At 42.4% G+C, this 24735-nt stretch overlaps 1 protein-coding gene across 8 annotated transcripts in view; it reads left to right on the top strand.

Moving 5' to 3' along the window:
* Positions 1-24735, top strand: part of LOC111145422 (actin binding LIM protein 1) — a 200155-nt gene that overhangs the window by 134881 nt on the left and 40539 nt on the right. For 6 of the 8 annotated variants that reach the window (XM_022500299.1, XM_022500305.1, XM_022500302.1 and 3 more), the window contains 4 exons: positions 8666-8753; positions 12230-12288; positions 22555-22632; positions 23335-23490. In XM_022500299.1, the coding sequence (XP_022356007.1) occupies positions 8666-8753; positions 12230-12288; positions 22555-22632; positions 23335-23490 (381 nt within the window). Of the gene's footprint in view, positions 1-8665; positions 8754-12229; positions 12289-14730; positions 14815-22554; positions 22633-23334; positions 23491-24735 lie in introns of all 8 variants that reach the window. The other 2 variants (XM_022500303.1, XM_022500300.1) reach the window with 1 other exon arrangement.

Here is a 24735-nt window from a genome sequence, read left to right as displayed (position 1 = left end):
ACAGGAGTGAAAATGGCAGCCTCCCAGTCAACAGCCTGGAGGAGCTGAGAGCTTGGGGCCCCACTCTTCAGTGTGCCCTTAGAGAAAAGGGGTCAATCACTCCCATCTCCCTGGTCTCCGGTCACACTCCGAGCTCACCCAGCCTGTGACCAAGCATTTCTGTCTCTGACACACAACCCCTTTTGGAGTCTCCAAACCCAGCAGATTCCTGCCTCCATAGGAGGAAGGTGAGTCTCCCCAGATCTGCCACTTGTGGGGTCCCTGCTCAAAGAGCAGTGCCCTGACTGTGCCATGGATCACGGTTTAAGGTAACCCCGAGCTGAGAGCTCACTCCTTGGCTCTGTCTCTGCACCTGGCTTCCCCGCTCTGATACCTGCGAGCTCTGCTACACTCAGACACCCCCAATCCTTCTGTGATTCCATGGGTCCTGAGACCACACTGTCCCTGCGAGGACTCCACACCGCACTTAGCCACTGGAGTGAGTCCCTCCCCAGAGCAGACTTCTAAACGTTCTGATTTTGCGCTCTACTGCTCCACAGCTTGCTGGGAGCCAGTCCCTCCCCCACGGTCTCTCTTCCTATTGCCTTGGATTCACTTCTCCACATGTCCTACCTTTCAGAAAGCGGTCGATTTTCTGTTCCTAGAATTGCTGCTTCTCTTCTCTTCGATCTCCTGTTGAGTTTGTAGATGTTCAGAATTGTTTGATAACTATCTCACTGAGCTCCTGAGACCTGATGTCATTTCAGTCTGCTCCTCCTCCACCATCTTGCTTCTCTACCATTCCTTGGCCTCTTATTTTGAAATGTAATTGGTTTTTATATATTCTGGATACTAGTCCTTTTTTAGACATATGATTTGCACAAATTTCTTCCAATCTGTGGCTCATCTTTCTATTTTCTTAATGATGTCTTTTGAAGAGAAAAAAATTTTAATCTTGAGGACATCCAATTTGTCGATCTTTTTTCTTTAATGAATTTTTTTTTGTAGAATATCTAAGAAATATTAAACCAAAATCACAAAGATTTTCTTTGATGTTCTTGTTTAGAAATTTTATAGTCTTAGCTTTTATATTAGGTCCATGACCCATTTTTAAGTTCAGTTTTTCTTTATGGTGTGAGGTAGGGGCTTGATCTAATAGGTATATGTCACTGTCCCATCGTCATTTGTTGGCAAGACTATCCCCTCCCTAGCAAGTTGCCTTCACACTTAAAATCAGTTAACCATGAACGTGGGGGTTTATTTTGGAATTCTCTCTTCTACTCCATTAACCTATATGTCTATTCTAGTGCCAGTCCATGCTGTCTTGATAACTTCTGGCATTACAGAAACTTTTGAAATCTGATAGTGTAAGTCTTCTGACTTTATCCTATTATTTTGAAAAATTTTTTGACTTTTCATATGTCCTTTGTGTTGCCACATACATTTTAGGATCAGCTTTTCAATCCCTACAAATAATCCAACTGGAATTTTGGTAGAGATTAAACTGAATCTATAGATCAATTTAAAGACACTGGTTAGGTCCTGTGGGGAATGCACACATTCACAGATAACATTTATCTAGCACTATTAAAGTGTAAAGACTGCTTTAAAGTTTTTGCACTTAATTCCTTGGAAGGAGATGAGAAAGCAATAACCATCTGTAAAAATGGGATATGCATTTACACTGGGATGTTACCACGTTCTTCATTCTTTACCCCTCATTAAAGGAAGGTAGTTGAGGGGCATCTGGGTGGCTCAGTTGGTTAAGTGGCCAACTCTTGATTTCGGCTCAGATCACAATCTCAGGGTCCTGGGATCATGTCCTGCATTGGGCTCCATGCTGAGTGGGGAGTCTGCTTGAAGATTCTCTCTCTCCCTCTCCCTCTCTGTCTCTTGTAAAGAAGTATTTTTAAAAAATAGAAGGGAGTTGATGTTCTTTTATATCTTGAGCAGCAGGGCACCAGATCATTGGAAGGCAGTGGTGTATTTCTCTCTGTTGTTTTGTGTGTCTTCAGTGGGGAAGATGAGCTACCACCCCTCCCTCTGACACAGCACACATGTTTGGAGCAGAGGCTGCAGCTGCGGTTGGGTGGTTAAGAGTGTCTGGCTGAAGGATGTTCTCATCTGTGCAGGTTGGCTTTGTATAGACTTGTGTAGAGCTCTCTGGGCTTCACGAACACTGCCTGGGCAAACTGATTTACTTACCTTTGCCCAGAATACAGACTTTGGGCCAAGGCACACCCTCATATCCTGCATTAGGAAAAATAAAAACAAAAACAAAAAAAACACTCCTGAAACAAGTGAGTGTTCAACTTGGAGATCAAGCCAGTTCAGTCCCATTGGCAACCTCTCCCGCTTCAAGGAAAAAACAGCAAACACAAAGAAGGCTGAGTCAGCCCCTACACTGCCTTTCTGCAGGAGTAAGACAGAGAACTTAAGGTGATTCTGCCTCTCCCTTCCCACCCATGCACCTGCTGTGTAAGTGACAGATCCTTGTTACTCTTCTTTGGCCTCCTCATCTACTGTCAGGCTTAGGGTTTGGAGACCACCATGACCGGTGTTTCCCCAGGTGATGATGATTTCTATACTCATTTCAGTGCTTATAAGACAAAGAAAGAAGCTCATTCCTAGGTTCCACCTTAAGGCCATTAATTGAACCCATTTTTGAAAGGATCTTGGGTGTTGCTTATGCACAGTAATGTTAGAATAGACCTGATCTAGGTCAATACACTTACCTCTAAGTGTTTGCATGCCCTTTATCTAAAGTCACTATCAGCCAGAGCTGTGTTTGCAACAGTCTTGGGGACAGGAAAGCAATTTGTTTATTCCTTTGGGTGTTCTAGGCAAATCATCTCTGAATAAAGTTAGAACTTTAAAAAAAACAGGCAACCTAGACCTTGATAGCTTAACTTCCCCATATGGCAATGACTACAGTCAATTATCTCTCAGGGTTACACCCTTGGTTTTTCTCAAGGGTCTGTATAAGAAATAACGACTTCAGCGTTGCCAACCATCAGCAAAATTAGTGTGGAAGATAATTTTCAATTCCGGGAGCAAGGTCCCTCTATGAGAATTGTTTTGGTGCTTTTAGAGGGTAGGCCTGGCTCTACTTTTTGGAAGCACTGGGGGCTCCGAGTACACTGTCCACATTAAGTGGTAGTTTCTTTGCTTGCAGTCTAGGACTGTAAAATAGCACCTACATGACAGAAATGTTGGGAGAGCAGGCCCTTAGAGTCCTTGATACAATGCCTGGCACAGAGCCAGACCTGGTGGAAATTCAGCCTATAATGACTGTTATTAATTTAGATTGGGAAACCTTGCCTGTCTAGTGACAGTTGTATGTGGCCATTTTTTTTTTTTTTTCACAGTGAGACTTCTAGTGGCCCGTTTTCTTTTGTCCTCATCTGCTGAGAAATTTGGATCATCACAGGTTAGCCTGAGTTTGGAGTCCTGATATTTTCTTTTCCTCTAAGGTTTTTTGTCCAGTTGTTTATAGATCATGACCTTCTCTGATAAGAATCTGCAAGTGTCTTTTTTGAAGTAGGTAGGACTTTAGTATGAATGGCTGATTGACCCCAGAGGCCCTCTTCCCCATCTCCTGGGCTCTTCTTAGGAGTAGAGCAAGAGAAAGAGGGTAAAGAAAAACTAAAAAGTATAGTTGGTCATCCAGGAGCTAAGCAGATTATCAGGCAAACAGATTATCTGTCGAAGGATGGGTCCTGTAATTACAGTTTTCTTTTGTTACTTCTGGTGGGCTGTTAGAGTTGGCACAGACTTTAGGGCATCCAGAAATCCTCCTCCGTATAAGGCACTATAGAGTCATTGCTTAAACCCCATTCCCTGCCATCAGGAGTTTCCCTTCTCTACCCAAATTGCTTTTCAGTTAACACTGCTGTGTGAGCTTGTAGAGGTATGGGATTTCACACAGAATCATAGAATTTTACAGCTGAATGGGACTTGAAATTGTCTAGTCCAGCCCTTCACTTCTTACAGAGGAGGGGCCTGGAGGCTTGAGAGGTTAGGTAGTGACATCATAGCGGTCTCATGGGTAGCACATTAAGGAATGGCAATGGCAAACATGGTAGTCCTTTCCCAGGGCACCCCCTCATCCACAAGGAATTCAGAATTATCTGCTCTGCCAGACAGTGGATTTTCAAATAAAATAAAATAAAATAAAATAAAATAATTGATGGGTTAAACTAAATCCTGCCTTATAGTAAGTGGTGTTACTCCAGATGGTATTCTAGTCTGTATGCTCAAGTTCCTGCTCCAATTTAGAGATTAACCAAATAGTAGTAATTACCACAGAAGTCTGACATAATGAGCACTATTAAAGGCAAGCCATTTTTTCCACTTTGAATGTGTAGGCAGGTGCTTTGTAAAACTCAGCTAAATAAGCAAATTGTTTACTTTCCATAGAGTTCAATGCCAGCCAGAATGTAGACTTTTAATATGTGCATTTTGAATATGTGAAAAAGAACAAAATAGGCTGTACTTTTTTAACATAGCAGGGTAGAAAGATGGGTGGAAAACAGCCACTGTGGAGCTCGGCCGGCCCCACAGGCTCAGGCACAGTGGGATGGTGGGCTGTGGGCTTGGGGCCAGCTACCTAGTCACTGTCCTTTATGAAGTCACCTATTACAACAAAGCCCACAGTATGCTTTAAAAGTTTGTAATCAATAACCTCCTCTCCACAATGATTTACATGTTTATTGTCTGTTCTTATGTAGGCACTGGTCTTCCATTTTGCTCATGATCTGAGTTACTTTTCCTTCTTCTATAGACAGACTCCAGTGTAAATGACTTTGATTAAGCTATGTCCATGTTGGGGGTTGGTTTGCATAGGAGCCCACGTCTGTGATCAGCTCTGATCCCTTTTCCTGGCTCTGTGCATAGGGCTTGACTGTGAACTGTAATGGGTACCGGAATAAGAAGAAACGAAAGAGAGGAAGTGACTTTCACATGCAAAGCAGAGGCTCCCTTGTCCTTGAGACTGGGTGGGCCCCCAGGCTCACACTGCTACAAAACCAGACTTTTGAAGGGCTGTGAAGTGGCCTTTGATTCTGGCTCCCTGCATTACTTGACATGTTCGGCATTGTGAGATGAGCGAGTGCATGGGTCAAGACCAATGTCCCTGGGTTACGATGGTATTGTTTCTTAGCAGTGTTTTTGCTCACGGTTTCTAGACCACAGCCCTGCTGCTTGGGACCTTGGCGTATCTTCCATCCACCTCGTATGACAGTTCGTGTAACACAGTTACCCTCCTATACCTGTCCTTGGAAAGAACGGGCACCGAGGGGGCGTTTTACCAGCGTGCCAACCTGTACTGACAAGCTTTCTCTTTTGTGACTGGCCCTGGGACCACCTCTGTTCAGAGTGTTACTGTTCATTGTTGTTGTTTCTAGGATTATTACCGTATGTAGTGATGTGCTGCACCATTTTCAAAATATCATATGATCATTCACCCTAATCACTTCCTATGAGGTAGTTACAGCAGTGGAGTGCTGAATGTTTAGAGAGCCTGCCACCTTCCCAAGACCACAGAGTGCTGAAACAGGATTTGAATCCAGTCAGCCTTACCCCAGTGTCTCCACACTCTCAGCCGGTACTTCATGCGACTGTATTATAGGCATTGTTTTTCTGGATGATTTTTTTCTCTTGGCAGTATTGGTTTGTTTCCGTGTAAGTTTATTTCATTCTTTTAATGGCTACATATGATTCAATATTTTATTTAACTACTTTCTTATTTAGGTTATTTAGGTTGCTTTCTGTTGTTTTGTTCTTTGCGATTATAAATAATGTTGAAGATCCTTAATACGTATACTCTTAAGTACATATACTGGTAAGGTATGAGAGTTTCTGTAGGCTGGCTTCCTATGTGCACATTAAATTTGAAAAAATATTGCCAAAGCTGCCTTCCAAAAGGAATTTTGTTCACCAGTAGTGTGTGAGAATGCCTTTTCCCTCACATTAGTCTTCTCTTTATCTTTGCCAGTTTAGTGAGGAAATACATTTTTTTTCTAAATTGTGTTTCCCCGATTCCTGGTGGAGGTGAGCTAATTATTTATTTTTTGGGTCTTCTATGTGTCCTCTGGAAATTGCTTTTTGCCCATATTGCCACTTACTTTTTATTAGAGATTGTCTTTATATATTCTGGATAATAATCTTTTGTATGACCTGCATGGCAAGTATTATTTTCCCCACTACTCTTCCTTTAACTTTTCTAAGTCTAGACATTTTTATGTATGTACATAGTCATTATCTGTCTTCATTGTTTCTAGATTTTTGCCTTGTTTAAGAAAGTACTCCTAGCCTGAGTATACTAAATTATCTCCTATAAATCCTTCTAATATTTCTACATTTTTGTTTCTGTATTTAGCTCTGTAACTCTCTAGAATTCTTTTTTTTTTTTTGTAGGTTATGAATTAGGAATCTAGCTTTACCTTTCTCTGTATGGAGAATCCATTGTTCTTACCATTAGTGGAATAATCCATTTTGCAACTCACTGGAAATGCCTTCTTTATCATAGACTAAATTTCTTGTGTAGAGCTGTGTGACTGGCTTTCCTAAGTTATGTGTTTCACGACTTATTTTCTATTTCTGTACTAGTATTAAAGCACTTGAATTATTTGAGCCTTAGAATAACTTTTTTATGTCAGGGAGGGAAAAACCCCCCTTCGTCGATGCTGTTTTTTGTGCATTTTTCTTCTTCCATATGAACTTACAGAATCAGGTTGTCAAGGTCTGTAGATGAAACTCCTATGAGTATTGTGATTGGAAATGCATTGCATTAATAGGTTCATTTTAGATAAATTGATATCTTTAAGTATTTAGTTTCCTCATCCAGAAATATTATATGCCTGTTAGCCTTTTTTGTCCATCAGTTAAATTCTATAGTTTTCTTTTGTAGATCTTGCGTTGGAGGGTTTGTTTGTTGGTATTAGAAATGGAGTCCTGTTTTCCCATGACACTGACGGAATTTGTTTTGCTAGTCAGTAGAAAGCTGTGGGGTTTTATATGTTTATTTTTTGTCTAGCTGTTTGAACTCTTTCATTAGCGACCTGCATGTTTATTTCTTCTTGCCTTATCACTTTGGCGAGAACTAAAAAAGCCTTGGTGAAAGTGTAATTCATTGTCTTGGTGCTCTTTGTTGAGAATGCAGCTAATGTTGTGCCACTAAATATAATAGATACATTGTATCAGTTTGAAGATCTGTCTTCCTACTCCCAGTTTACTGGGGAGTGTGCTTTTCACTGTAGACTACACAAACTTCTTGTAAAGGTGCCTTAATTCTTTCACTTACATTTTCCTTGAGAATCCCGATATTGTCCTAGCTGGCTGGGAAATCTCAGCATTAACATCCCAGCTGGACTACGGTGCTTTAGAACTTACAGGGACTTCTTTCCTCTTTTACTCACATTTGACCCTGGATGGCTTAGAGGAAGGAGCTACTTTACATGACATTGTCTAGGCTTCCTTCATCCCCTAGGGAAGAAAAATTAAATAATAGTGTGTGAACCAAAACAAGAGCACCACTTCTAGAATTTTCCAGTTGGCACCATTGAATAGATTTCATTCCTGGCTTCTATTTTCAAATATCTTCATTTTTTTCCCACTTGAGTGCCTTGAGTAACCAACTACCATCTCGCACTCTGGTTGCTAAGTGGCTTTTGTAGTTTCTCCTGGAGGGTGTGAGAAAGGAATCACTACCTGACCTCTGATTTCCTGTTGAGATTTCATGCAAACATAGAGGGGGCAGCTACTTCTAACTCTGGACTCTCGGCACTGCCATAGCACGTGGTTCATGCAAAAGAAATATTTCACTCTTGGTTGATAAAATGATTTCATTGCAGAGTACATTAGAAAATCTTTAGGTGGTGAAGATTTTTTGCTAAGCTATAAATGAAAAGATTTCATTTTGTCAGGTATGCATTTGGACCATGACTCTAATGTGACTTGGCACCTGTCTCGAGAATTGTCCCTGTGTCCAGTGACATTTTGCTTTGGGGAAGTCAGCACCTGCTGTGATGGCATCTGTCATATTTAGGAATGTGAAAAGCTCATGAATAATTCAGGGCCATCTCAGTAAAATGTCTTCTTTAGAAAACACTTAATAGAAGACTTTGGCAAAATACTGTTACAGGCAACACAGGAGAGAATTTGGGGTTCTCCTAAGGTGAAAGCTGTGGATGATGTCCTTTACTATGGTTTTTCCCATCTTGATGTAAGCTAGATAGGTTTTATTATTTTTAGTCAGTTTAGCTAGGAAAGTAAGAACCTGCTAAATATGAGAATCCTTTCTTTTTATTGCAAATCAGTACAAATCAGTATGGGTCTCCACATCAATTGGGAGGTTAATGTTTTGGGGGTGGGATTTTTTGGAGGTGGAGTGGACTCATCTCAGGCGCATGGTGTATAACTAGTAACTATCCAAGAGTGACCAGGCCAAGAGGTAGATGCCAGAAACCCCGAGAAGGAAGGCAACCCATCATGCAGGCATCAGTAGCTGGTCTAATGGGGTCAGCTTCCGCTTCCAGGGCTGTTGGTGTAGGAAGGTTAGGTCAATTGCACAGTTATTTTTCCTGCCTCAGCTGTCTCTTTTTGCCTCCAAATCCCCAGATCCAGAAAAGAGGCTGGGATCTGTGACAAGGTGCAAACTAAGAAGTCCCTCCCTCTTCTCTTGCAGGCAGGTGACAAACATTACCACCCCAGCTGTGCACGATGCAGCAGATGCAACCAGATGTTCACCGAAGGAGAGGAAATGTATCTTCAAGGTAAGGTGTCTCAGGAATTCAGTAAATTCTTCCCATCTGGGGAAGGAAAACCCTGCTTTGTTCGTTTGTTTGTTTTTAGAGAAGGAGGCATTTCATTAGCTGCAGGGCTCCCCAGATCCAAAATGAGTGTGGCCAAAAGTTACCTCATCAGTTAGTATGAATCAGCCAAGCAGTTGACATGCTGGCCGTGAGCCCCTGAGTCTGTTTAACAAAGGAATGCGTTGCTTCTGGAGTGAATGCATAGGACTTGATGTTTGGTCCCATGGAAGTGAGGCAAGAGTGAAAATTAGCAACACCTCCTCCCAACCTTCCCCAGGAGGTGTGGGAAACAGGACGAAAGAACAAGCGTTTCTAGATGGTACTTTGTCTTTGCTCCTTTCACTACCCCGCGAGAAGGATTTTTCAATGCCTCCAGCCTGCTCTGACGTAAGCTTTCGGGAAGAAGAAAATCTCATATTTGGTGAATTGCATCATAGATGTATTTCATCCCATTAAGATGACATAGCTCTCATACGGAAAGAAAGATAGCAAAAGATAGCAGGAGGGTGAGAGAGAACATTTCCAGAGTCCCTGAAAGAGAAGTGGAGAAGTTTCTAGTGGCAAAGAAGTACTCATTACCGGAGGGCCATCAGATTTTTGGGGATGATGGGTGGGAGGGGCAGAGGGAGAGAATCTTACGCAGGCTCCCTGCCAAACTCTGGGCTCCACTCACAATGCTGAAGTCATGACCCAAGCCAAAATCAGGAGTTGGATGCTTAACCGACTGAGCCACCCAGGTGCCCCCAGATTTTTTAAAGTTGAAAATCATTTTGAGAAATTTTCCCAGTGTACAACCATGACTAGTTTTTATCTCCCCTAAAATGCTGACGTTTCTCAGCTAGAAGCTTGGGGGAGGATTCTCTTCCAGTCAAACAACACCATCTGCACAAACATTTTACTATTTTTAGCCGGAGAAAGAGTCATTAAATTGACAAGGGCTTATCAGTAAAATTAACGAGAACCATGGAAGCTGGTGCTCATTCGGTTTGGCAATTACCAGGTCTCATCTGCCTTCGCATTCACTTCTTTGTCTCTCTGCACTTAACACTACGTGTATTTTTAATGAATGGTTCCTTTGCTCTCTATTTTGTTTTTATACAATGAAGAAAAGTCAACGGAAATGATTCTTGAATATTAAAGCAAAGCCTTATCTACTCTCTGAAAAATGCTACCTCTATGAGAAATTGACAACCCAAATATCACTCACTTTTAATGATCAGTCTGGAAAATTCTGATAAAAAAAGTCACTGAATTTTAAAGGGCTCAATAAAGGCAAGTGACAGGTCCCCAAACCCATAGTCTCACGTGGACTTTATATGACACATGTCTCTGAGGGCAGGCTGTGAGTTTCCATAGCCATAGGCAGGTGTCACTTTGCATTTTCAACATGGAATCGATATTTATTCTCCATTTGGTCTCCAGGCTTTGTTTTAGATTTAGTGTGTCTATGCTAGCACTCATAAACAAAGACACGAGTGTGTGTCAACCCCGTGTCTGCTGGGAACTGAGACTCAAAGGCTCTCGGTGCAGCCCCGCACGTTCACACGCTTCTGGAACCTAAATAGAGAGTGATTTCAAGCTGTGCACCAATGAGAACATATTCATACTACAAATAAACAACCGTCCGTTAAGATGGGCTGTCCTCGGGGCGCCTGGGTGGCTCAGTGGGTTAAAGCCTCTGCCTTCGGCTCAGGTCGTGATCCCAGAGTCCTGGGATCGAGCCCCGCATCGGGCTCTCTGCTCAGTGGGGAGCCTGCTTCCTCCTCTCTCTCTCTCTCTCTGCCTGCCTCTCCGCCTACTTGTGATCTCTCTCTCTGTGTCAAATTAAAAAAAAAAAAAAAAAAATCTAATCTCTAAAAAAGATGGGCTGTCCTCAGAATTCCGGGGGTAGTTGTAAATGGCTTCTAGTGTTGAGCTTCAGTGCTCTTTGCCTGCCCTTTCGACGTGTCCTTGAAGAAAGAGTAGTTCATCTTCCTCAGCATCTGACATGCTCCCCACGTCACAGTCCTTGTGTGTCTGACCTCTGGAGAATACTGTGACCCTGTGAGCAAACCCAGTGATCTGGTCAAGGGCTCCAACTCAACAGAACCTTCAGAGTGAATGCTGCTCCTGGGCCACCCACATTAAGAGAATTTCCTGTGCTTTGTAGCCAGCCTCAGAGTAAACACTAATGCTAAAAGGACTATGTGTCTGTCTGGTTTGTTTGTTTCATCCCCCCTCTTTTTTTCCCCCTCCACCTTTATTTATTTATTTATTTATTGGCTCTGGGTTAAGCAAGATAGGAATGACTGTTAAATAGGGATTAAAGTATTGTTCTGATAGGAAAGGTATTATCCTTGTCATGAATATTATTTTATCTATTTTAGCTCAGTGGTGTAAAATAATTTAAGAATTTTTAATTTGGTGAATTTTTTCAAGTATACACAGGTGTTTGCTTGAAGAGATAAAGACTTAACAGGTCTGATGTTCCTCCTGAGACTTAGTAAATTCATGTCATTTACTCGCTGCTTTCAACTTAGTAACTTCACTTGCTCAAGTCTTATCCAGTGCTCCTACAGCTCTTCTGCCCATAACCATATTTGAATGTCTCCTTCCACGAACATAGGACTTACATACAGGTCTGACCCACAGCTGTATAAATGACATACATATCTAGGCATACGAAGTCATACTGGAGGACTTGAATTCTTACAAGAGCCCTGTATGGGATTTAAGTGTTGTGCTTAGTTCTAGGATGCGGGCATCATTCCAAGGAAGGGCTTCATTCTCAGAGAAGGTGAGGTATTGACTCAGGGACAGAAAATGACACTTAGTAATTTCACTCACTTGAGAGTGGAGACTTTTGTTGTTCTTATTGTTGTTAATTAAAGGGTTAAAAGTTAAAGAAGACTTCTGCATTTATAACATAACTTTTGACCTTTCTATGAGTTGGCTTAATTTTCCATATCTTTGTAGATGACCGTGTGTAATTGGATCAATAAAAATTTCAGTGAGTTTTGCTTCTGGGTATGGACTGTCTGACTGTATTTCCCTCGTCTAAATTTTTGGTTGTTTTGATGTTCTGTAAACATTGTTTATGGCTTCTGTTTAAATTAAATACAGCTTGTAGTAGGCACACAGATGTGACTTTTAAAGGATAATAATATGGTCCAAAATGACAGCAACAACAGTCAAGAATCAAACCTCTCTTGCGTCAGAACACTCTTGTGCCTGTTAGTGGTCTCTGTGGTCTAGAATTATGACCTTTCTAGAGCGAGCTCAGACTGGGTGAGGAAAACTCACCTGGTGGTTAGAGTTGCCATAATTCACTTGGACCCAGGGCTCTCACACTCTCCTCTGATAGAGAAGAATATGAACTGTTCTCAGAAGTTCTGGCTAATAGGACTATGTCTTCTTTCCATTTCCTTTAACTCTCTGCGGGCATCGTGTCTTTCCAGGTTCCACCGTTTGGCATCCCGACTGTAAGCAATCTACCAAGACTGAGGAAAAGCTGCGGGTAAGGAAACAATGAGAGCTGTAGTGCCAGGTGCATTTGCTGGCCATCTGTGTCATTGCCACTAATCCTCAGGGCTGGAGTTTGGGGGAAATTACTTTATCATGTCTTCTTCTTCTTTTTTTTTTTTTTTCTTAAGAGCAGATCAAGTTGAAAGACCATTTGGCCAGGGAAGGAGGTTCCCTTCCCTCCAATGTTAAACTGATTGTGGTTTTTGTTCCCAATGCTTGTATTGGAGAAAGTAAGCCTTGCCTCACTAGTCAGGTTCATAGGAAAGCATTCAAGGAACAGTCAAAACATACAGATGAGAAGAAATTGTTCATCAAGTTCTAAGTCAGACATCTGGTGGCCTACCAGACTTTTTTGTACTTAGTCCATAATGTACTACCCCAACCCAAACTCTGCATCCATGGTACATTTTACTGACCTCTTAAATCCAAATTCACTGAGTAGCCTCTGTCTCCAGAAGCTGATTGTTTGTCAGATAAAACCGTAGGGGAAAACAATGATGTGCCCAAAAGTGTCAGTGTGAATAAGCATTCCGGTAACTTAACTCTTAGGTAACATCAAAATGTTTCAGTAACTGTCCTTGAACACTAAGTGCTCCGACAAAAGGATAGACCCTCTTCACCTCTCACTTCTAAAACCTTCTCCTGGTCTTATTCAGCCCTGACAACACCTCCAGATGACATTATTTTATATGTTTCAGAAGCAAAGAGCTGTACACGCTTATAAGTCAGTATCATTATCTGTATCCTAATCAGATGCCCTTGGTTTTTCCCTTGGACTGTGAAATATTTTCTGAGCAATAATCACACTGGATCCCAATCCATAGGATCCCAGGCTCTTGGTTTAGCTGACTTACTGATACCCCTGGAAAAACTATAGTTTGACTGTGTTCCACTTGGCATCTCAGGGAAAAGAAAGACCTGAAGTTACTTTGGAAGCCAAACTCTAGAGTGTGGTATCAGGTCTTCTTAAGCTGCCATTAATAGGTGTAAGCAGCTCTGCATTGTAACCCCATCGGCATCATACTTCTATGAAAAAGAAAAAAAAAAACCCTCATTCTCATAATAATGGAGTAAAAACAAGACAAACTGAAAAGGAATTTGTCCACCAGTATCAGGATGGTGGACACATAACAGCTTCAACTTGAACATGTGTGTATAACCCTCAAGTCCACCCACCAGGCAGGTGCACACTGGAACAGTTACCTGTGTTGGGCACCAGAGTCTGAGATTTTTGAGGAACTATGGATGCTTTGGAAGTGGGTTATCTTTCTAAAATCCCAGAACATTAAAGATAGTAGTTATTGTCACTTTTATCATAAGAATGTAAAATTCATAGCGTAGCTTGGGAATGCTTCCCAGAAAACACCCAACTAACTAGTGGTTTGTACTCTCTCTACTGTGTTGCTTTTAGTTTTTTTGAATATTCATTTTCACTTCATCTCTGATGAAGTCTTTTGGGAGATGAGGAGAAGAATGCTAATGAGACCAGACTGCATGGAATGTATGTCTTTTCTCTGTAAGAATCGCTTGAGTTCGCAGATAGTGTGACTAAAATGATATTTTAAAAAGAAAGGAAAAAACCACTCTTGATTGCATCTTGATAGAACTCTCTGGATAAGCTTGTGAAAACAATGAGTGAAATACTTCTCCTCTTTCTGGCCAAGAAGAGCTGTTAGTTTTTCTTCCTTTAGTCAAGTTTTCCAGAAAATTCCAAGACTTTTAAAGCCAACATTCAACCACTTGGGAGGTCAGTCCAACCCTCAACTTGCTCACATTTGGGAAGCCAAGGAGTGCGTAGGACAGAGCACTCCAGCAGAGAAGAGGTCCCAGTGCCCTGAATAGAGCGTGTGCTGACATTGGTGGGGTTTAAAGGGGAATCGTTTTTTGAATAAGGGAATGAATGTTGTCCTCTCTTAAGGGTGTGTCTACAGATCACAGACCTTGAGCCAAGATTTCCAAGCCTTTCATGGGGTACCACATCAGTGCAGTTACCATAGCAAAATGAAAATGTTTTAAGAATTTTTCTGCAACCCTACTGAGTAATCTACATTCTTGGTATTTAAGAGCTCACAGACCATTTATAATGATAGATTCTTAAAGACATCTCTCAATGGCTTCACTGGCTTCTTACTCTTCATATATGAAACTGTCTAACTGGAAATAAATGGAAGGGAATCATGGGGGGTTAGAATGTAGGTAAATAAACTGTAACTTGAAGACCAGTAAATATGCTGTTTACACATGGGGCCTTGAACACATGCACACACACACGCACACACGCACACACACAAGCTATAAAGCGATGCCCCTTGACAGTCACTATCAAATTCATTTTCCCAAAGGTTTCGTTTTGTTTTGTTTTGTTGGTATAGTGTTTCTAAACTGAGGATTATTTCTTTGTTCATTTCTTCCCTTTTTTCATGTTTTATGGCAGCTGCCAAACACGCATCGTTCTTCATCCGATTTCTTTTATCCCAAAAGTCTGGTTCGACGCACAGGACGGTCTCCGTCTCTGCAGGTTGGCGCTGTGTCTAGGCTGAGGCTTCGAGCCGCTGTCCTGGCCCCAGGCTTCTGTCGCTTGTCCTCTCCGTGCTGCTTTTCCCCCATAACTTCTCTGGCTCCCGCAGAAGCAGATGCTTTTTCTCACCCCACGGAGTGCATCTCACATTCTGGCTGTTTCCTGAGTATTGTTTTCATTTAGAGAACTGGCTACAGCATTATGTTCATTCAAGTGAGCCCAGTAGAAGCTCCCCTTTTGGTCCTGTATTTACACATTTGTTCATTGAACAAATATTTGCCAGACACCCGGGAATAGTGAGTGCTAGGCTGGATAGCAGGGAAGACCGGTAAATAATAGATAAATAATTATAAAATGGTGTAGAAACCTATCACGTAGGTCTGGGAACCTCAGATGAGAGAAAGGCTCTCAAGGGGCACTTCCTAGGGAAAGTGACCTTGACGTTGGATGGTGGAGGTCATTTGAGATGAACACACATGGAGATGATGAGAAAGGCTTGGGACTGGTGAGGAGAAGAGCACCAGCACACCAGGAGGACACAGTGCTTGGGAAGGGAGTGGTTCGGCTCAAGAAACCAATAGTGAGGTGAGAAAGGAAATGAGAGGGACCAGGCACCTGCTGTGCAGAGGCCAGGAGATTTAAATACACTCAGATGTGCTCTCCCTAAGAATCCCTGTGAGGTAGCTGTCCTTGGCCCCATTTTACAGATGAGAGACTGAGACCCATCATGGTTAAGTAATTTGCCCAGAGTTAGCCTGCCAGTAAGTGGAGGAGTGAAGACAGTAAGAGAGGTCTCTGAGTTCATAAGTTGTGTTCTTTCCACCATAGCACAGAGGAATTTAGGAAGACAGGAGGGGAGCCCAGCATACTGGCTCCATCTGATGTGTCTGAGAAAGAGAGCAGCTTGACCTGCAGGACTGTCCAGAAGCCAGGAGAGGGCTAGGCCAGCTCGCCAGATGACCAGTGAAGCAGGAAGGAGCCTGGGCTCTCAGGCGCCTACTTGACCTTCTTTGGGGGTCTCACAGAATCCGTTGAAACCTGTTAAATTATAATAACTTTCCACAGTCCTGTCATAGCCCAGAGGAAACCCATTTTTTAGCTCTGCTCACAATTCAAGGTTACAACATAACACTTCAGTCTGGGCTCTGTGCCTACACCTTCTGTCCGTGCCTGCCAGGACCACGCCAAGGCTGAGGACAGTTGCTGACTGTGCTTTTATTATGACTTCACCTTCTTTCTTTAAATGATTTGGAAGGGAGTTAGAGGTATCTACATTCAGAGCGGAAAGACACCTTTTAGACATCAAGCCCCTAAGTTTCTTCATCCAGAGAATGAGATCAGCCCACAGCGCTCCCCAGACATCAGCAGCAAGACTTAATTGCAGAGTCCGGGCCTGGGGTGCATTGGGTTGGCCCACAGTACTGGGTCACACTCCCGGCTTGTGTTTGTCATTCTGATCTTCGTTCTGTCCTAAAGCTCATTCAGCCCCCCAGTGGTGGAGATTTTACACGCAGTGAAATTACAGTCTCATGAATCCAGTGGAAGAGCGGAAGCTGGTCCCCACCGCAGAGGAGTGTTGCTCAGAATTAGAATCGCTGTTTGGCAAGCAGTGGCTTTTTCAATAGTTTTGGGGTCCTTCCCCCAAAATATTCTTTATAACTCCAATAGTATTCTCTTTTGTTAGCCTGAGGCTGTAGCCAACTGATGCATTTTCATGACTTGAACAAAAATACCATCATCAAGTGTGAGATTCTTGGGTTTGGTTCAGACCCTTAAGTTTCAAAGATGGGGAGCCTCTTAGGTAGTGGTGGGTTAGAGAGCTCTGTTTTTAATAACCACTCTCTTCCCAGCCTGGTTCAAAAGGGACATCTGATTCCCATTATCTGGCCATAAATATCAATGAAGTCAACTTCAGCTCCATCACAGAAAGCTGTGAAGAGCTGGGGACCTGGCAGAGAAACAGGCCATTTGACAAGGCCCCTCTTCACCCACTGGCCATTGAGGAACAGCTCACCGGAACTTTGAAGAAGCCTGGAAACGCCAAGGCAATTCTCAAGTCACACATATATGTTGATCTTTTAGATGCTTCCAGCGGCAGCTCATTTCACCAGATAGTATCAGACCCTTTTAGTTACTAGGTAAACCAGCTGTACTCCTTGCAGGAACATTCAGCGCTCTGTGCCCGAGAAGTAAGCCCTGGTTTTGCTGTGAAGGAAATTGATAGGAGGAAAGTCATTTTATTATTTATATTCTGCAGTCGCTCCTTTTTTCCTCACTCTGAGGTACAGGTTAAAAGAAAATGATGAAGTAGAATTGCCTATGAAAAACATACTCAGCTTTACTTGCTTGGAAAAGTTGTATATGAGTAGTGAATTTTGTCTGGACGTAAAACTCAGTACTGAATATTTCTAATTTCTGCTATAATTCATTGTAGACAAAGCAGATGATATTCCCAGGACCAAGTTTATTATAATCTACATTGGATCACTTGCTATATTCTAGAGAGGAGCTTCTCTGATGTGCCTTTGGAGGCTAAAGCATGAATGGACTGCCATACAAAATAGGCATGAGATTTTTTTTTTCTTTTGAAACTAACATTCACTATTACAACGTTTGCAAGTGCATACTTGCAATATACCAAACATATTTTTTCTCGTGTGTGCATATTTTTTGAGAGCTAATGGGAGGCTTTATATATGTCTAGAATGAGGACATAATGTTTTTGTTTTATTAACATCACTACGGTACATACTGCTTTATTCCAGGCTTTTGCTTTATTCAAATATTTTATTCTTTTTGCTATGTTTTTATCTTGCATCAGGGTGTATAGGGGTCAAGATTTATACAGGAAAGATATGGCTTTTGGCCATAGTAAAGGCCAGTGGCATTTGTGAAACTCTCCAGAGAAGGGACTTTGTTCCCCTGAACCCCTCCTGCTTCCTCTGAAACATAAAACCCCTTTCTCCAAAGGAGTTAATTTCACCCTTTCTTGACTTAGCAGTGAACATGCAGTGTATGCACATTTTAAAAGTATTCCTTTTTCTGCAGCGATTATCACCACCTTGTCTGGTGAACTTCAGCAAAAACCCAAGGCAGGTACTGTCAGTCCCAGCAGCACTCCTATAAGACATTGATCACCTCGTCTAGGTAGTTGTCCCCTAGGGGTTCATCAGCTCTTTCCCATCTGGTTGCCAGTTGCCTGTAGTTTCTCTCCCTCCTTAGAGCATGGCTTTAGAGGAATGCAAATTAGATGGGTAGTTGTCACACCCCTGCTCCTGCTGAAAGGGGGGAGGTGGGGGGCAACAGAGTGCTCTCAGGCACTCCCTGGCCTGGCCACGTGCACAGTGGCCCATAGTGAAAGTCCATGGAAAATGTTACTTCTCTGCTTACTCACCAGGCAGAGCTCTGGTAAGTGTTTTAATGGCGAGTACCTGAAGAAGGACGAGCGCCATGTGGCCCCATAAAAAGATGTCTTCAGTGTCATTCTCACTTTGTGACTGTGCCTTCTGAATGGGGGGGAACAGATGGACCAAGTCAAGGCATAGAGGAAAGCTCAGCTGTAAGGTGGTTAGAGGGCTTTTAAAAAGACTTCATGAAGAAAGCAAAGAGATGTGTATTTTTAGGCAACTACTGTGAGTGATCAAAGGCCGTTTTTCTCTCTTCCTTCTTGAAACAAACTACTCAGAAATCAACTTCTTGATTTTTTTTTTTTTTTTTTTGAGAAAAATAAAAAACCTTTTTGAAATTGAAAGTGGGTCCGTGAACATGTCCTGGGGAGATAAATGTAGGTTACAAGGACCCCTGGATGAGAGAGTGAGCTGGGACAGCCACACGCAATAGGGGTTTCTTGAAGCTCCTTCCTGCTGTTGGCCACAATAAGGATTAAATTCTTCACCTAGTTGTTTTAGCAAAATACTTTGAGAGATCACAGCCTGTCTGTAATCCTCTCTGTATCATCTACTGTGCCTTCACCCTTTCCCTGCCTTTTTTTTTTTTTTTTTTTTTTTTTTTTTGGCTAAATATGGCACTAAAAAATAGAATTGAAATTTCCACCTGTGCTTTCAAGTTTGGTTTTTCCATAAGGCATGAGGGAAAAGGTGCTTTCAGGAAAATAAGTAAATTGCATCTACTTCTAATAACAGATTCTGTTTCCTTTCTCTATAGAAGGGGGCATACCTTTGAGGATAAGTATTAGAAATTATCTTCATTTATAATACAGTTGACCCTTGAACAACATGGGTTTGAACTGCATGGGTCCACTCATACACTTCATTTTTTTGTAAATACACTGCAGTACTCTAAATGTATTTTCTCTTCCTTGGGATTTTCTTAATTACATTGCCTTTCTCTAATGTACTTTCTTGTAAGAATATAGTATGTGATAAACATAACATACAAAATATGTGTTACTCAACTGTTTATGTTGTCAGTAAGGCTTTCGTTCCAACCATAGGGTATGGGTAGTTAAGTTTTGGAGGGAGTCAAAAGTTATATGTGGATTTTCCACTACCCAGTGGGTCAATGCTCCTAACCTTGGCATTGTTCAAGGGTCAACTGTATAGACAAGAGAGTAATTTTGTTCAGTGGAACTCTAGTAGAGGCTCACAAAGGCTGCTGACCCATCGGGTTATTGAACTCAATTAGTAATTACAGAGTCACTGTTGTTAACTTGGATATCAGAATGGGTTGAAATCGTAATTAATGTAGGTTAAATAATTGCATATAAGGATCATCTGTGGAAATGTGGATCATCTGCAAAACTTTGTTCTAGCCCAGCTGGGTGACAGTAGAGTTAAGTTCATGGTAAAGAGGAAGCAGTCAGTGGGATTTGAAAGAGGGAAAGCATGGCAGAAAGTTGTTGCTTTTCAGGTTAAATGAGTTTCAGTTGGAGTGGATTTGAGCTGCTATATTGGAAGACAGCTATGTGCCTTTTGAAGCTCTCTTGGCCATCAGAGACCCTCAGCAAGTTATTTATTAATGGGGGGGGGGGATACAGCCGGAAGAATAAAAGAATTCCTTTTAATAACAAAGTTGTTCATTTAAAATTGAACATTTTTATAATTCTAGATATTTAAAATCGAAATACAAAATTCCAAATACTTAAGATTAAAATACCCAAACTAATAGTTGAGTTTAAAAAGTAATCTTACTATCCTCATGAAGGAGGGACCTCCAACCTCCACCAGGTGAGCTCATACACTTTGGGAGCCATTGGGACTGTGGCAGAAAAGCCAGCAATCCGTGTGCGCTGTCTGAGACCTGAGCACGGCTGAAGAGGCAGCACACCAGGGACCATTCCTGGTGTGATCCAAGGCAGATAAGACAGGCCTTCGTGCAAGGTCTTTGCCATACGGCGGGGAAGGGCATAAATTAATAAACCAGAGACCTGTGCTTTAGAAGTCACTGTCTTGGGCAGATACGCAGTCACTTCACAGAGCTCTCGAAAAGGGGAAGGGCATCAGGCAATCTGACTGCCGCCCCGTGGACTGAGGTAAATGACTTCATGTGTCTGAGTTCCGAAGGGAAGGCCCACAAATGCAGTAGCTGTAGAGAGTTCTGCGGACATCTCATGCATGGAGCTCACATTTGAAAGGACCCTTCTGTCACGAAGAGCGAAACAGAGGCAGTGGTCTCCTCCGCTATGTGAGATTAACAGCTGAAGAAATCCTGGCTAAGGTCCAGTGTCTGGAAGATGCTGGAAGTGGGTACATGCCCTGTGCGAGGTGAGGTGCTTGAAGCTTTATAGGTGTTGTTTCCTCTGACCCTATGAACTGGGTGTTAGTACCATCTACTCCATTCTAGAAATGAGAAGTTGAAACTTAAGGAAGTCAAAAAGGAAGAGAGAAAGCGAGAAAGGAGAGAAACAGAAAAACTCAGAATGTCACACAATTAGGAGAGCGAGGTTTTGAACTAAATCCCTTGACTCCAAATCCAACTAAATCCCTTGACTCCTAACCCCCCTCTATTATACTACATGGAGTCGTGTTTTATCCACCATCTCATTTTATTCGGGAAAGCAGAACAAAGGGCCATTGTAAGAAAATAAGGTTGTAACTCAACCTATAAGCAAGTAGGAAGTGTATGGAAATAGATTCTAACTAAGGAGACCCGAGTAAAGCAAAAGCGAGCCACAGTAAATGCAATGAAACAAAGCAATTTCTGAATGTCCAAGTGACATCTTGAGCCTTTCCTAGTGCTGATGGGTCTGGAGATGCTCCCGGCAGACAGAGCTCTCCACGGGAGCCAGAGCATCGGCAGGTTTGGTGACCAGCTGATTTGACTTTGAACACAGTCTGACTATAAAAATCGAAAATACTTCTAGAATCAGAGAACCTGGGACAGGTGTATGCAAAATGGAGGTGGTTCAGATCTGAAAGCCTTGAACGAAGGTTGTCGTGGATAACTCTTCACGCTGTTAGCTCTGCCACAGTCCTGCTGACTGCTGCAGAGGAAGCCCACAATACTTCAGAGCCATCCCCAAGTGTATCATTAAAGGATGGCAGAAAGTATCCCTGACCCGTATCTCACAAAAAATAGGATGTGTGACATGGGAGAGACCCCACGGCTCAGTGTGCTCTCTGGCTGGTCACACAATGTCCTCGCTGCTCGCTAATGAAAACAGGGCTTCGTCATACCAGCATCAGTACCTGAAGACGTGACTGCCTTGCATTACCCCCTTTCCTACCCTACCCCAACCTGGAGCCACTGCAGGCTTCTTGTGGAGCTAAGGACACTCTCCCCTGCTAGGTGATCAAACATTTTTTTCTTTTGCTTTCACCTCATCTGCCCCATAGCTGTGGGCTATTCATGAAGGAAAACACTGACAGAAAATAAGGGTAACCATTTTGGGTTGAAAGATCAGGGAGGGCTTCTTTGAGGAGGTGACATTTAAAGCCAAAACTAGAGGAAGGAAAAAAAAAATATGTAAAATCGAGGATCAGAGCATTTCAGGCAGAGGGAAGAGTGAGGATAAGAACCCTGGAGCAGGAACCTGCATCATACTCCATGAGTGATGGTGGGAAGGAAGAGAGAGGGTGGGAGAGAACAGGATCAAAACCCTGAGGTGCTGGGAGTTGTGATTTTAAGTGGTTGCTGAAGCCAGAAGCAGAGTAGTGACCAAATTCTGTTCTTGAAGGTCTCTCTGGGGGTGCCTGCATGGGTGCCTCCATTGGTTAAGGGTCTGACTCTTGATTTCAGTTAGGTCATGATCTCTGGGTCTTGGAATCGAGTCCCGCATCAGGCTCTGTGCTCAGTGCAGAGTCTGCTTGTCTTTCTCCCTCCACTCCTCCCCTCACTCATGCTCTCTCACTCTCCCTCTCTAATAAATAAATGAAATCTTAAAAGAAAAAGATCTCTCTGGTCTCTGGGTACCAAATGGATTTGACGAGAATGGAGGCAGGAAACCCTTAGGCAAAGTCATTGCAACAGTCCAGATGAGCGGAGCTGGAGACTGGGGCTGGGATGGTGGCAACAGAGGCAGAGGGAGGCATTGGTGAAGGCAGAGCCAGAAGGTCTTGGAGGAGACGAGGAAGAGAAGGTGACAAGTCCCCAAATGCATTCTCAAGGCTAATTGCTTAGCTGGTTCTCTTTAAACTTTCTGTCTAGGTTATATTTTCCTTTACTCAGAAAAGCCACAGATCTTTTCTAACCAGCTTAGTTTTGAGTAAATGCTAGGGACTCGGGTCGCTCTTGATTCTGAAGCCACAGTCTGAAATCTTACAAGGCACTTTTTATTTACAGCCTACCAGGACTTCCTCTGAAAGCATTTATTCTAGACCAAGCTCCAGTATCCCTGGCTCCCCGGGTCATACTATCTATGTAAGTATTGACTTCTGGCAAAGACCCTTCCTTTCGGGACAGGTAAAGTAGCAGATGGTAATGGGGGAGGGGGGTAACCCAGAGTAGAATAATTTGAAATGATTTCTATTTCTGTTATGAGATCCAGTTTTCATGGTTGAAGATCAGCCTTCCCAATCACGTTTTCCTTCGGGTAATTAAATTTATATACAAATGTGACCATCGATGTCAGTGACCTATAAAATGCAGTAATACCATGCAGGACTTGAAAAATTGTTGGATATAGACACTTGGGGATTATTTAAACATTTTGTAAGGCTGATACTGAGTATTCTTAAATTCTGCCATGAGATATTTAAATATTTAGTTTATCAAATATGCAGTTCTTGTTTTTAGCCATCTGGGAGGATTTTTTTTTTTTTTTGACCATCTGTTTGAGCTTCTCCATCTCTGTAATAAATTTAGGAAAACGATCGTGAAGGTTTGCAGGCGTTTCTACTTGGTTTATTCTGCACAGACTTTTCCCTAAGCTTTTGGTGACTTTTTTTTTTAATAAAACATGATTAATACATGGTATAAATAGGCAACTTTCTAAAGCAAAATGCTTTGATTTTTGATTCTTTTTAAGGTCTTCACCTTTCAAACAGGACATGAAATGTACTAACAGTTTTCCAAAGAGATGAGACTGAAAAGTGATTTTGCTTTCTGTTTTAACTTTGCCAGGCAAAAGTGGACAATGAAATCCTGGATTATAAGGATTTAGCGGCCATCCCCAAGGTCAAGGCCATTTATGATATTGAACGTCCAGATCTTATTACATATGAGCCTTTCTACACTTCCGGCTATGATGACAAGCAGGAGAGGCAGAGCCTGGGAGAGGTAACACATTCTAGAAGCTGTGCTTATACAACTTCTCTTTCATCATGTGTATAAGAATGACTGATTGGAATCACAATAAGTCAGAGGGTTCTTTTGATTGCCTACTGTTTGCAGGCTTCTGTACCAGGTGCTTTGAGGGGCTCAGAAATCTCTCGCACCATCCCTGGCCCCAGGAGTTTACAGAGGGTTGAGAGAACAGAGCAGCCAGAGAAAACAGCGGGGAAGCATGAATGAGTGCTGGTACCAGGTTGTGGGATGGCAGAGCGGACATACTGGGGAGTAAGTCAGAATTCACAGGGGAGATTCTGTGAGCTGGGTAGAGGGAGTGAGGGAGAGTTCTGGGGGTCTCCTGGGGGTACCATCTGAGGTACAGTCATGGGGATCATGAGGAAGAGAACATACATCCTCAGTTAGGACAGCCTCTGTGTGTAGCATCTTAAGATAGTTAGACTGTGAGAGAACAGAAACAGCAGAGAGACGGAGACCACGGTGTGGCACAGTGATGTGAGCCAGGGTTCTGGAATCAAATTATCTGGGCTCAACCTGGGGACCCCACGTGCCACTTGGATGACTTTGGCCACGTGGCAACCATTCTGACCCTGGTTTCTTCATCGGTAACACAGGATGACAGAATCTACCTCACGGGATGTTAGTAAAGATTAAATAAATGATCTCTTAAAGGTTAGTATCTATAGACTATCTAGATCATTTATTGTCTATTAAAACTAATTTGTATAAACTACTTTGTTAAAGCAATTACCTGAGAGACTCGTGGTAAATGTTCAGCAAATGACAGCTGCTGCTGTGGTCATTCCCTCTCCTCTTGGGGCTTAGTAATGCTTTCCCAACATTAATGGTCCAGAGGCTGGAGCACAGCCTCTCAGCCCCTTGGGGTCCTCCCCATCCCTTCCCAGGTTTGGGGGTTCCCTACCTGGGTTGCATGGGCTCAGGTCTGTTTCTCCTGGTCTGTTCAACTCACTTTAAACCTTTTTCCCTTTTATTTTTAAAATTGGAATCCTCTATACACTGATTTGAGTCCAGTCAGAGAGATGTTACCCAAATATCGGACTAAAATTAGCTGTCAACCCAAGGTTAAAACAGACTGTAAACTACCTGTCTACACAGTGCTTTGAGATCTTAGATGAAGAAAAGCCATGAAAACATGGTGATTCTGTTTCATTTGTTCTCAATAATACATGTATATATGACATCTGTCTCATAATTATATTTATATGTATTCGTAAT

Source organism: Enhydra lutris, unplaced genomic scaffold, assembly GCF_002288905.1.
Source record: "Enhydra lutris kenyoni isolate GAN:26980312 unplaced genomic scaffold, ASM228890v2 scaffoldscaffold12, whole genome shotgun sequence".
Classification (NCBI taxonomy): Eukaryota; Metazoa; Chordata; class Mammalia; order Carnivora; family Mustelidae; genus Enhydra; species Enhydra lutris.
The sequence above is the reverse complement of the archived record's forward strand: the minus strand, read 5'-3'. Positions and strand labels throughout refer to the sequence as shown.